The sequence below is a fragment of the Lepidochelys kempii genome, chromosome 4 (genome assembly GCF_965140285.1).
Source record: "Lepidochelys kempii isolate rLepKem1 chromosome 4, rLepKem1.hap1, whole genome shotgun sequence".
In the NCBI taxonomy this organism is placed as follows: Eukaryota; Metazoa; Chordata; order Testudines; family Cheloniidae; genus Lepidochelys; species Lepidochelys kempii.
In genome coordinates, this window is record NC_136383.1 from 8737306 (window position 1) to 8750847 (window position 13542).

Here is a 13542-nt window from a genome sequence, read left to right on the forward strand (position 1 = left end):
AGAGGTGGGTGTGTGCTGGGATTGCCAGACCAACAGAAATCATGGAAGGGGTTGTTTGCTGTACACAGAGCTTTTATTTGAGCTACTACTATGTGATTGTCCAAATCTATCCAAGGACTCAAGTGGACAAAAACCAACCAGGATCTGAACAAATACAAAGTGTAAGTTCTAGCTGCCCACAGTAAGAAATCTTTAGCACTTGTGCCCTTTCCAGTCATGTCTGACGCAGATGAGTAATGTTCAAAAAATTCACAAGGCAAACAAACTAGGGGCTATTTATCTTTTTATTATAAATTTAGTATGAATGACCAATGGAAAAAGTCATAACAGAGTACCAAGAATGTTTGTCTATCAAAATTTTAGCAGCATTTAAACAGTACTAGGTTCCCATCTCCATCCAAACACTGTCTTCCACCCCCAGAACAGTAACCTCAGCCTGAATGGCATCAAGCCTTCTAGGCTGAGATTTAAGCCACGCTTGTTCCATGTTCTGCACTGCTGTGACAATCTCAACCTTAACATGGGTATCCACAGACTCTGTTAGTCTCAGGCCGGACTCTCATCCCCGCACAGCTCATGTCTACACCACAATCTGCAGTGTGATTGCAGAGTGGCTAAAAACAGCAGGGTAGGCGAGGAATGCAAGTTTGTACCCAGCCTGCACCGAGGCCTATGCCACCATATCTGTCCTGCTACTTTCAGCCATGCTGGTTCAGGCATGTCTGTCTGTGCTGCAGTCCCACCTCAGACTGCCGTGCAGGCCTGCTCTTAGTCACAATGAGCAGCATCTTATTCCACTGAAGAACACAGGGCTACGTGTGGAGGAGGGTGCTACCCAACATGCAAACCTGGCCCTAGAGTGTTTGTTAGTAACCATAACACAGGCTGATCCGATAGCCTCAATTACACAACTGTACTCCTGAAAGCAATTCATTCATGGGGCAGGGCCCATTATTATTCATTACTTTCTAATCCCCAAGTGCCAGGCACACTTATTACCTACCTACCTTCCTCAATTTCTATGCGTGACTTTAGAGTACTGGCCATGTAATCACCCACCCATTTCTCTGATATTCTGCGGTGGAGAACTACTGGGGAAGGAGAAGATATTTAAGGCTTGATCTTGCTCCTGTTCAGGTTGATGGCAGGACTGAGTTCAGATTTGATAGGGGTGAGGGAAGATGGAAGATGAATATTTAGTGTATTTCAGATTCAAAACATAATTTAGTTAGTTGACTAATCACATGAACAGTAGTGTTAAGCATACAGAATAACGAGAACAAGCATAACTGTAAAATACTTTTTTGCTAGTTACAATCAAACATGAACAGTACTATCCCAGCTTTGCTGGTGATAGCTTAGTGAAAACAATCTTTAATTAGAAGTGAGAACAAACAGGTACACACACAGGTTGACAACAACATAACTCTAGCAAGCTATTTCCCTGCTTCTTTGGTACTTTCTAAACTTTCTTATCCAAAATATATAAGGGAAATGCACCATTAAAAAGTTACTGTTTGTAAGTATTTACAAAAGCAGTTGCCATATAGTATTGTACACAAAGATCAATCTGATATGAACAAAGTTATCTTACGAAAAGCACTTATGCACATGTTTTGTTCCAGTATCTTTTAACTTTAAAAAAATTCATGTTATGCAATCCTGTACCTCGCTTTATCTTATATCAAATAGACAAGAAACATTTCCCAATCCATACTCTTCTTTAAAAGATTAAAAAAATCACCACTGAAATGTTACATTATGTACAAACTTTACTAAATATTAAATTCTAGGCAATATTTTCACCCCACTTATATTATAACTTAGGTACTATTCCCTACTATATGCATATATTTCTTTAATATATAAGAACGGCACCACATTATATCACCATGTCACCAATATGACACATTGTTATATACAGTAGATAAGAAGTTAGATATGGAAGATGAATCCTTGCCAACTAGCATTTCCGTTGGACAGGTTAGCAAAGGCTTTTCTCCTCCCTCTCCTCCCCCCATGGGTGTTTCGTGCAGGAAGTGGCAATTCAGACATAGGGCAGAATCCCATACATCAAGATCGCCATGACTCCAGCACTGAACAAGCCAGCGACAGGAACTGTCACAAACCAGGCCAGAAAGATGTTGCGGAACAGACGCCAGTCAACAGCCTTCTTTGAACGTATCCAGCCGACTGCCACCACTGAACCAACCTTAGGAGTTTGAGAAGAGGGTTAAGGAGATACAAGGTTAACATCAAAAAGCCTCTAAGAGACTTCTATGATCAACCCAATGCCAATCAGCTGATACCCAGCAATGTAAGTAGCCAAGATCTTAAAATAATGCAGACTTCAGTGAAGACTGATGCTTTGTTAAAGGAAGGCTGGAATTTAACACTTGCAGGTTGCTGGGGTTAAAAAAAAATGAAGGAAAAACTCTCCCAGCAGCTGACTCTTAAATGTCTTTCATAGTATATGCATCAACTTGAAGCCAGCTTAATTAGATTCCGGTATCTCAGTCAAATGGCAATTAACTCTACTCGTATAAATGCAATTCTATGTGCCTCTGCCTTTTTAGGCCCCAATCCTGCAATGACCTCTATTTAGGCAGAGCACTGCACCCACCTAGAGCCTGTTGACTTCCATAGGCCCTGCATGGGCAAAGGGATCTTACTGTGTAGGGCTCGTTGCAGAACTGAGGCCTTAGACCGAGAGCTCTTTGGTGCAAGGACTGAGTTGTCCTTGGTGTTTGCCAAACATCTTGCACATTTTGGGTGCTACTGAAATCTAAAAAATAAAAACCTATGCAGTCTGCCAAGTATGTTTTCTAGTGTAAAACCTGGGCTCCTGTGCCAATCACTAATCACAGCAACTCTCCTTGTATCAAATGTTCATAGCCCTTCCTACAAATGACTAGACCAGCCTCATGATGTGGAGAATTCAATCAGTGTGGACGTCAAGGCAAGAGGGTGTTAACAGAGAAATACCCTTTGAGGAATAGTTAACAGAAGGGTTTGGCAGATCAACTTCTATGTACGTACTACTGTACGGGAGATAGTTTTTTAAGTATTGTAGCAATGGTGGCTTACTTCAGCGAAGTATAACACCACCTATGGGCAGCAACGGACTAGAGGAATGTTTTATTCATCTCAGGAAATATTGCCCAGAGGATTACGGCAGGATTACAAATTAATAACTGGGACATAGAGTTCCTCTGGCCCGAGAAGTAATGCAATTAATGATGTGGCCACTTGAGGACATAAAACATTTATTAGTAGCGGCACGACTCTTATTAGCTGGGAACTGGAAACAGAAAAAGCTTCTCTGTTAGGAAGTGCCTTGTGGGGATCTAGCAGTAACTGGTACATTACTGCATCAGAATAAGACTCAGCAAGGGAGACGGTTAAAATCTAACTTCCTTTCACTACATTTTCAGATCAGGAAATTCACCAGCTACAAGTCCACTTTTTTGAGTATGAAATAAATCGTTTGAGATTGAAGTTTCTTGGGGGTGGGAGGAACCTAACCATTTTAAAACAGTTTGTGGAAACAAGTATGCCCGGGAAGTTTTTCTAAATTGTATTTTCTTTCAACTCCTGAAGCAGCATCTTGGGCCTCCTCAGCTGGTATAAAATCTGTGTAACTCCATAGAAGCCAATGTTAAAATAGCAAGAAATCCTTCCAACATGGAAGAAACAAAAATTCCACAGACTGAATTTAATGGTGTTCTTCAACAATTAAAGGGAAAAGTGAGGCTAGCAGGGGAAGAATTGCTGACAGATCTATCAAACGGGGGCATAATTGCCTGAGGAAAGCGCTGAAAGCCCCATTTGTTAGGGCATTTAAAACTAGACACTATAATATGGACAAACGTGCTGTGTCAGAGAGCAGAGCTAGAAGAACTTGCAGCTCTTCTGTCTCTGGCTGCTTGGAGTCTATGGTCATGAAAGCTACTGGTCAGCTATGTCCAGCACCATGGTATAGGATTAACTGTCTTGCCATATGGGTGAAAGCCTAAAGAATGGATATGAGCTAGGCTAACAGAAGAGCTTGTGGGCATGCTACCATATTGTGGCTGAGCATCCTTCCTAAAGGAAGGCCCCAATCCCAGTCGCACTGTTATCAACAGGAATCTTTCCACTGAGCGCAAAGCGGAGCTGGATTTGGTCCTAAATGGCATCTTTGCCTGGACTAGACTGAACCACATTAATTTTTTAAAATAAAAACTTCCTTGCATTTAAAGAGGTTTAGTGACATTGGGCAGAGCAAGGTGTTTTAGGAGAGGGTGAAGAGAGACACTTTCCCTGAGGGAATAAATTAAGAGAAGATTTCACCTAATAAGGTCATGAGGGTATAAAAATCTGTTCAAAGAGAAATTTATTAGCTATGTAACATTTAATCTGAATAAACCCATCAGTCACTGATACACTAGTCTGGGGCTGGCAAGTATTGTAGATGGCCCCAGATGGTTTGCAGTTGTCTAGAGGTGGAGCGGCAACCAGCCTAAATAAAGAAAAACACAACAACAGCAGATTTCTGAATAGCCCCTTGGTCCAAAGAAAACTGTGTCTAGAAAGGATTGTGATGATACATTTAGGGCTTCTTTTTGGGGGGGTTATTTATAGCAATTTTTGAGTTTTATGTAGATGTTTGCTTGCATGGGAAGGACAGGCAAGGAAAAAAGAGAGGAGTTGTTGCCTTGTAAATCAGAGATGTGTACACGTGCACTGAGGATGAGATGGATATAGGAGACAGACTTGTTGAAAGTCTCTGGATAAGGATAAAAGGGGTAAAAAACAAGGCTGATGTCATGGTAAGGATCCACTACAGATCAGCTAACCAGGAACAAAAGGTGCATAAGACTTTTTTTTAAACAACTAACAAAATCATCCAACGCACAGGACTTGGTGGTGATGAGGGACTTCAACTACCCAGACATCAGTTAGGAAAATAACGCAGCAGAGCACAGATTATCCAACAAGTTCTTGGAATGTATTGGAGACATTTTTTTATTTCAGAAGGTGAAGAAAGCAACTAGGGGAGAGGCTGTTCTAGATGTGATTTTGGCAAATAGGGAGGAACTGGTTGAGAATTTGAAAGTGGATGGCAGTTTGGCTGCAAGTGATCGTGAAATGATAGAATTCATGATTCTAAGGAATGATAGGAGAGAAAACAGCACGATAAAGATAATGGATTTCAAGAAGGCAGACTTTAGCAAACTCAGGGAATTGGTAGGTAAGATCCCATGGGAAGCAAGTCTAAGGGGAAAAACAGTTCAAGAGAATTGGCAGTTTTTCAAAGAGACATTATTAAGGGCACAACCGCAAACTATTCCACTGTGTGGGAAAGATAGGAAATATGGTTAGAGACCTCCCTGGCTTAACCAGGAGATCTTTAATGATCTGAAACTCAAAAAAGAACCCTAAAAAAGTGGAAACTAGGTCAAATTACAAAGGATGAATATAAAAAATCTCCAGCACAATCATGTAGGGACAAAATGAAATTAAACTAGCTAGAGACATAAAGGGTAACAAGAAAACATTCAACATATACAAGCAAGAGGAAGACCAAGGACAGGGTAGGCCCATTACTCAGTGATGGGGGAAAGACAATAACGAAAATGTGGAAATGGCAGAAGTGCTAAATGACTATTTTATTTGTTTTCACCAAAACGTTTAGTAGTGATTGGACATTTAAGATAGTGAATACCAGTGATAATGAGGTAGGATCTGAGGTTAGAGATTAAAAACAAGTTAAAAATTACTTAGACAAGTTAGATGTCTTCAGGTCAGCAGGCCAGATGAAATACATCCTAGGATACTCAAGGAGCTGACTGAGGAGATATCTGAGCCTTTAGCGATTATCTTTGAAAACTCATGGAAGGCGGGAGAGATTCCAGAGGACTGGAAGAAGGCAAATAATGCCAAGCTATAAAAAGGGGAATAAGGATAACCCGGGAGATTATAAACCAGTCATCTTAACTTCAGTACCCAGAAATATAATGGAGCAAATAACCACGCACATCAATTTGCAAACACCTAGAAAGTAACAAGGTGATAAGTAAAAGTCAGCATGGATTTCTCAAGAACAAATCATATCAAACCAACCTGATAGCTTTCTTTGGCAGGGTAACAAGCCTTGTGGATGGGGGGAAGGAGTAGATGTGGTATATCTTGACATTAGTAAGGCTTTTGATATTGTCTCTCATGACTGTCTCATAAACAAACCAGGGAAATACAACCTAGATGGAGCTACTACAAGGTGGGTGCATAACTGGTTGGGAATCCATTCCCAGAGAGTAGTTATCAGTGATTCATAGTCAAGCTGGAAGAGCATATCAAATGGGGTCCTATAGGGATCAGTCCTGGGTCTGGGTCTGTTCAATATCTTTGTAAATAATGGCATAGTGAGTACACTTATAAAGTTTGGGACGATACTAAATTGGGAGAGGATAGCAAGTGTTTTGAAGGACAGCATTAAAATTCAAAATGATCTGGACAAACTGCAGAAATGGTCTGAAGTTAACAGGATGAAATTCAATAAAGACAAATGTAAAGTATTCCACTTAGGTAGGAACAATCAATTGCACCCATACAAAATGGGAAATGACTGCCTAGGAAGGAGTACTGTGGAAAGGGATTTGTGGGTTATAATGGACTACAAGCTAACTATGAGTCAAGAGTATATCACTGTTGCAAAAAAAGCGAACATCATTCTGGGATGTATTAGCAGGAGTGTTGTAAGCAAGACACAGGAAGTAAATTTTTTGCTCTATTCTGCACTGATAAGGCCTTAGCTGGAGTATTGTGTCCTGTTCTGGGAGCCACATTTCAGGAAAGATTTGGACAAACTGGAGGAAGTCCAGAGGAGAACAACAAAAATGATTTAAAGGTCTAGAAAACATGACCTATGAGGGACGATTGAAAAAACTGGTTTGTTTAGTACTGAGAAGAGAAGACCGAGAGGGGACATGATGACACTTAAGTACATAAAAGGTTGTTACAAGGAGGAGGGAGAAAAATTGTTCTCTTTAACCTCTGAGGATAGGACAAGAAGCAACGGGCTGAAATTGCAGCAAGGGAGGTTTAGGTTGGACATGAGGAAAAACTTCCTAACTGTCAGGATAGTTAAGCACTGGAATAAATTGCCTAGGGAGACTGTGGAATCTCCGTCATTGGAGGTTTTTAAGACCAGGTTAGACAAACATCTGCCAGGAATGGTCTAGTTATTACTTAGTCCTGCCTTGAGTGCACAGGACTGGACTAGTTGATCTACTGAATTCCCTTCCAGTCCTACACTTCTGGGTCTTTCAAGGTTCAAAAATCAGGATCTTTCAAGGCGCTTTGTAAATATTGTAATGAGCAGTATTTGTAAAGTTCCCTAGTACACTTTAATGCAGAACTCTCTCAAACAGCACTCCGTTAAAGCACTCCAGTGAACCTTTGGTGCGCACCAGCAGCGTCTACATGGACCAATTAATGTGCAACATATTAGTGCACTTTAGAAATCACTCCACCACAGTCCACGTTACTGCCCTGTGTAAACAAGCCCTTAGATACAAGTAAACATGTCTGGCGTTTATTGGATAAAAAACAGGTGTTTTGTCTGGTTTTGATATTGGGGTGTTTTATCAGTTAAAGCTTACAATCAGAACCCCTATGTATATTATACGTTTTACACAATTTTTGTATCCGCTTGTATTTCCAATCTATTGTGTAAGACTGACATTTGATACAGTAACCTGGTTTAGTGTGTAAGCAAGATGGAACTTTGAGTTTTTTCTTGGAATTTAAAAAGATATCAGCAATGATGGCATTGGTAAAACCAGCTCTAAACATTATGAAAGTTTAGTTTATTAATCATGATTTGATGGATTAAAGATTAGGAAAGCAGTTAAAACTTCAAAAGAGAAAAACTAAAATGATTTGTGGACATTCGATGACAGCTACCTTCAGATTGGTTTCAAACCCGTGCAGTTTGCCTTCATATGCTCTGCTTAACTACAGATGTATAGAACAAGTAGTTCTGCATTCAACAGTGGTGCCTGCTAAAATACACACTTCTGTACAGAGGATGTTTATAACACCCATTTGCCATTGCTATTTCAGTGCTGGACAAGCTAATCAAATCTGCCTGTCACGTTCAGCATAAGCTATTCAGAAGCCCCTGTGTGTTAAATCGTAGGCTTCATGGATTAGAATAAATACAGGCTAACTGCTAAAAGCCTAGTTCGAGTAATTTCTGGCATGTGAACCAATGGCCAAAACCAAAAGTTCCAGGGTCTGCTGCTACAATTGGCTCCTTGTAGATGGAACCGGCTTGGCTCACAAATGTTATACCTTGGAACAGCTGAAAGGTACCGAACGTTTAGGGGTTAGTGACTAAAGCCACAGGGACTCTGTGCCTTCCTGGATCTCTCCACAGGGACAGGGGTCTGGCCGTTGCAAAACTACGGATTTTTTCCTTTTAAATTTCGGAGCTTCTCACGGAATAGGAATGTTGCATTCCTACTCGCCATAGTTAGCAATTTAAGCTTTTGTCTGAACATTACATGTTGCACGTACACTGTATGAGAGTTTCCTCATGCTTTATTGAGGGTGCTCAACATAAGACCACTAAACATATGTTAACTTGACTACCTAAGTCTACAATAAGGTGTAAATGTAACACTGTGAACAGTAAACTACACTACTACACTGGTCAGATTCACACTGCCCAAATTAACATTATGATAAGAACCTTAAACTTTCCACCCTTTTGTGCAATTGCTCAGTTCTTTTGAATGTAATCTTTTTTTTTTGTTTGTTTGTTTGTGGTCATCAAAATCTATTTGGTGCATAACATAATGAAGGCAAAATGCAATGATCAGCATTGCTCATAATTTGACTGTTCTAGGTTGATATTATCACTGCAAACTCCAATACCTTGCAATGAGTGGAGCTTATTGGAATACCCACATTTGAGGCTACAAGTACCGTTAGCGCACACATTACTTCAATGCAAAATCCACTGTGAAGAAATAAAAAAAGATAGATGGAAAGGTTGTAGTATAAGAGTTACATGAAGGAAATCCCATGCCATGCACTTATCAAGACAGTGAAGTATGAACGATGGAAGGTGTCATAGCTTCTGAACACGCAGGAATGCTACAGATCTAGGCTCAAATGGCATGATCAAAGGAAAGCACATCAGCTACTTCTACTCCCAACATACCATGAAACTGTTTAATTTTGCTTGTGATCATTCTCTCTTTAGAGCTGTGGATGATATATTTGTGAAGGGTCACTTTGGGCAGAGTCTACCGAGTTCAAACCCTGTACGCTCCTATGCCCCAGTTACAACTGATTCTCAATCTGAAAATCAAAAATGTATTTTTTACAGTAAACTTTTCCAGTTCTACACTGATGAAAATATCTTTTTTTTTTTGTTTTTGAAAGAACAGAACTTGGCCATGCCTCAAAATAAATTTGATTTTGCCTTGCAGAAGAGAACTATTTCAGCTTTTTCCTGCATTGAATCATGCCATTGTACAGCGACCTGAGCAGCAAACTTAAAGATGTACAGTCCAGACTGCCATGACTGCAGTCACATGGCAAAAGCATACCTTGCAGTGTGTAGTACTGACAGGAAGTCCAACATTGGAAGCTACCACAACTGTGAACGCCGAAGCCAACTCAATAGTGAATCCACTGCAGGAAGCATAAGAAAACACTTCACAGTCACTCTTTGTATCAGTTTGGACTGACACCATGCAGTGTGCCAATGTCTTACCAGTATCTTCTTCAATTGTTTACTTCCAACTGAATTGGTCATAGAATTACATTGGGAGAACAATGGACTACTGAATAATGGAAACAATACACACTAGTTATCTGCATTAAACTGATTGCACAGCTCACTGCTTCAGGCCGTTTTACTACTCTACAGTCCAGTGAATCATGCTTAATTAGTCATTAGGTTAGCGGCAGCAGAGGTCTAGTATGCATTAAAGCAAAAATAAGAGTCAGATTAATATTTTTTAATGTTATGAAGCACATGAGGAAAAGCTAATTTTGTCATTTCCAAATTTCATAGTTTCCCATGTTAATTAGGACAGCAGTGGAATACTTTTGTCAACTAGACCTCTACAATTCAAATTCACACCACATTAAGTTACAGGGATTTTTTTAACAAGGTAAAGGGTCAAATGGGTTACCATTAGAATCAAATCAAAAGCAAACCCAGCAGTCCACACAATTAAAAATAAAACTAGAGCAGCAATTTCTCAAACTAGATCCTATTAGAAATTCAGGCAATCAAATTAGTAATCTTGTACATACCTCGAAGGTGTGATTGGTGTGAGGTCTTTACCCATAGTCTGGATAACTCTTCTACCCCAGACCCAGAGACCTACACAGATCCCAACACCTCCATAAAACAGCAGCCAGACAGGAGTCACAGCTTCTTGCATTACACCTCCTTGTTCATATATAAGCCAGAGAGCTACCAGAGGACCAATTGCATTGCTGAGAAAATAAAATCATTACATCGGAGTTATAAAAACAGAGGCAAGTGCTTTTCAACAAGTCACATTTGTTGTACTCATTTTTCTCCAAAACTGTGTGGCATTATTCTAATCCTATCGCACGAAATAGATTAAAACTTCGTACAATGTCATTTGTAAGGACGACTGCCGTGTGTGACAAATGTGATCAAAGCCAAATTCTGGACCCCCTTGTTGCCTACATTTCACTGTTGATCACTATGGCAGAAATTGACAGAAGTTTCTATTACGCAAATAATTTTCCAGAAATGCTAGATAGTTGGTAACCTTATAGATGTCGCTCCTGGAGCAACTGTTCTTTCTGCTGCAGTGCAGGTATCAAAAGGTGCTCTATCTGGCTGGACAAATGTCTCCACAATTTTGTTAAAACAGAATTTTAAATTATATCCATTTCACCAAAGGTGGGGGAGAGAACAGACACAGATTCATAGGCCAGAGGGAATCATTCGATCTTCTAGCCTGATTTTCTACATACCATAGGCCATAGAACAGAGGTGGGCAACTACTGCCTGTGGGCCGGATCCGGCCCCTCCGGGCTTTGGATCCGGCCCACGGGATCGCCCCCCATGGTGTCGAAGGCCCCGTGCCGCTCTCAGAAGCAGCCGGCACCATGTTCCTGGGGCCCGGGGGGGAGGGGGCAAGAGGGCTCCATGCGTTGCCCTTGCCTCCAGGCACCACCCCCTGCAGCTTCCATTGGCCGGGAACGGGGAACTGCGGCCAATGGGAGGTTCAGGGGAGGTACCTGGAGGCATGGCAAGGGCAGCGCCTGGAGCCCTGTGCCCCCCGCTCCCCCAGAGGCCGTGCAGGGACGTGGTTCCGGCCACTTCCAGGAGTGTTGCGGGGCCAGGGCAGGCATGCAGGGAGCCTGCCCTGGTCCCGGTGTGCACTGCTGCCACCCCAGAGCCACTTTAGGTAAGTGGCACCGGGCCGGAGCCTGAACCCCGTCCCCCAACTCCCTGCCTGCACCTCGCACCCCTCTTGCATCCCAAGCCCCCTCAAGGATTGAACTCACAACCCTGGGTTTAGTAGGCCAATGCTCAAACCACTGAACTATCCCTCCCGCCCAGTGTTGTTCATGTCCATTCCAATATCCACCCTCCTTCTCCTTTGTCGGAGTAGCCGGCAACAAGTAACTGAGGGGGTGGCAGGTCGACCGGGCTCTATACTGAGCGCCATGAAGGCGCGACTCCAGGGGGCGCCCAGGGCGGCCCGACGGATGCTGCTATGGGAAAAATCTTCCAGCTGTCATTCAGGTGTGCACACCTGATTGGAATGGACATGAACACCACATCTCGAAGAACAGCAGTTATGAGAAGGTAACCGTTTTGTTTTTTTTTTAAATTAAATCCAATCTTTGAATGCTCAGGGACGGGCAACACTGGGGCATGGCTGGTGTGCCTCTGTACCACATTAAACTCTGGCTGCAACATCAACCTTTTGTGGCCATTTACAGCTATTACAAGGTAAAGCAGCCTGACATGACACCGTGGACCCAGCTCTGCCCAGAAGCTGTGCCAAGGTCAGAGAAGGGCACCAGGGAGCTTGTAAGCCAGCTCTGTACACACCTCTGACTTGCACTCTGAAAGTATCAGCAACACCAGTATGTGCAACATCTTCTCCTTATGCCTTAATGCTGATGAGAAGTGTTGCCCTGCAGCTAATCAAGGCAGAATGACATAAAAGGGGAGAGACCTAACTCTAAATTAAATGCTGCATCTAAACTCTCAACTCAATGCTGTTACTCTGTGGTCTTTAGGGATTCCTTTCAGTGACTTAAGAGTCAGAATTATGGAAGAATATGGTGACATTCAAGGAAAAATCTGCAGTTTCTAGCAACACATCAGAGTTCCTTGATCAGAGTTTACATCTGCTATGTTGGCTGGCTCAAATTTAACATCCGCATTATTCTGTTGATGTTTCATATTTTCTCATTAGGAAAAAAAAATGTAGGAATGTGTGAAGCCAGCCTAAAGGAACAGACATTAAATAATTTTAAATATTTCCTCACCAAATACATGTAGAGGGAACATATTTAACATTTTTATGGCTTAAGTTGATCAGAGTGAGTGTGTCATGATTCTGAGGAGAGGAAAGGAAAGACAGAGCAGCACAATAAGGACAGCGGACTTCAAAAGAGCAGACTTTAACAAACAGGGAAGTGGTAGGTAGGATCCAATGGGAAGAAAATCTAAGGGGGAAAAGGAGTTCAGGAGAGCTGGCACCGTCTCAAGGCACAACAGCAAATTATTCCAGTGTGAACGAAAGATAGGAAAAATAGGAAGAGGGCAATATGGCTCCATCAGGAGCTCTTTAGTGACCAGAAAATCACAAAGGGATCCTTCAGAAAGTGGAAGCAAGGACAAATTGCTAAGGAGGAGTATCAAAGAATAGCACAAGCATGTAGGAAGAAAATCCGAAGGGCTAAGGCAAAAAATGAGTTCCATAAAAGGCAATAAGAAGAGGTTCTATGAGTACATTAGGAGAAAGAAAAAGACAAAGGAACGTGAGGTTCTCTACTCAGCGGGGAAGGAAAGCCAATCACTGATGACATCAAGAAGTCTGTGGTGTTTAATGCCTATTTTGCTTCAGTCTTCACTAAAAAGTGAAATGGTGATGAGATACTCAATACAATTAACATTAACAACAAGGGGGAAGGAATGCAAGCCAAAATATGGAAAGAATAGGTTCAAGAATATTAAGATAAGTTGGATGTACTCAAATCAGGAGGGCCTGATGAAATTCATCCAAAAATACTTAGTCTTAAGGAACTAGCTGAAGCAATCTTGGAACTGTTAGCAATGATCTTCGAGAACTCATGGAGGACACATGAGGTCTCGGAGGACTGGAGAAGGGCAAACACAGTAGTTAACTTTCAAAGGGGAACAAGGAGGACCTGCTGAATTATAGACCAGGCAGCCTAACTTCGATACCTGGAAAGATACTAGAATAAATTATTAAACAATCCATCTGTAAGCACCTAGAGTAGAACAGGATTATAAGG

At 41.6% G+C, this 13542-nt stretch overlaps 1 protein-coding gene across 8 annotated transcripts in view; it reads right to left on the reverse strand.

Moving 5' to 3' along the window:
* Positions 1-248: 248 nt before the first annotated feature.
* The window catches only part of SLC20A2 (solute carrier family 20 member 2), a 71916-nt gene continuing 58622 nt past the window's right edge, over positions 249-13542 (reverse strand). For 7 of the 8 annotated variants that reach the window (XM_073340278.2, XM_073340272.2, XM_073340275.2 and 4 more), the window contains 3 exons: positions 10318-10503; positions 9603-9687; positions 249-2212 (listed from right to left, as the gene is read on the reverse strand). In XM_073340278.2, the coding sequence (XP_073196379.1) occupies positions 2048-2212; positions 9603-9687; positions 10318-10503 (436 nt within the window). In that variant the 3' untranslated portion in view covers positions 249-2047. The remainder of the gene's footprint in view (positions 2213-9602; positions 9688-10317; positions 10504-13542) is intronic. The other variant, XM_073340279.2, reaches the window with a different exon arrangement.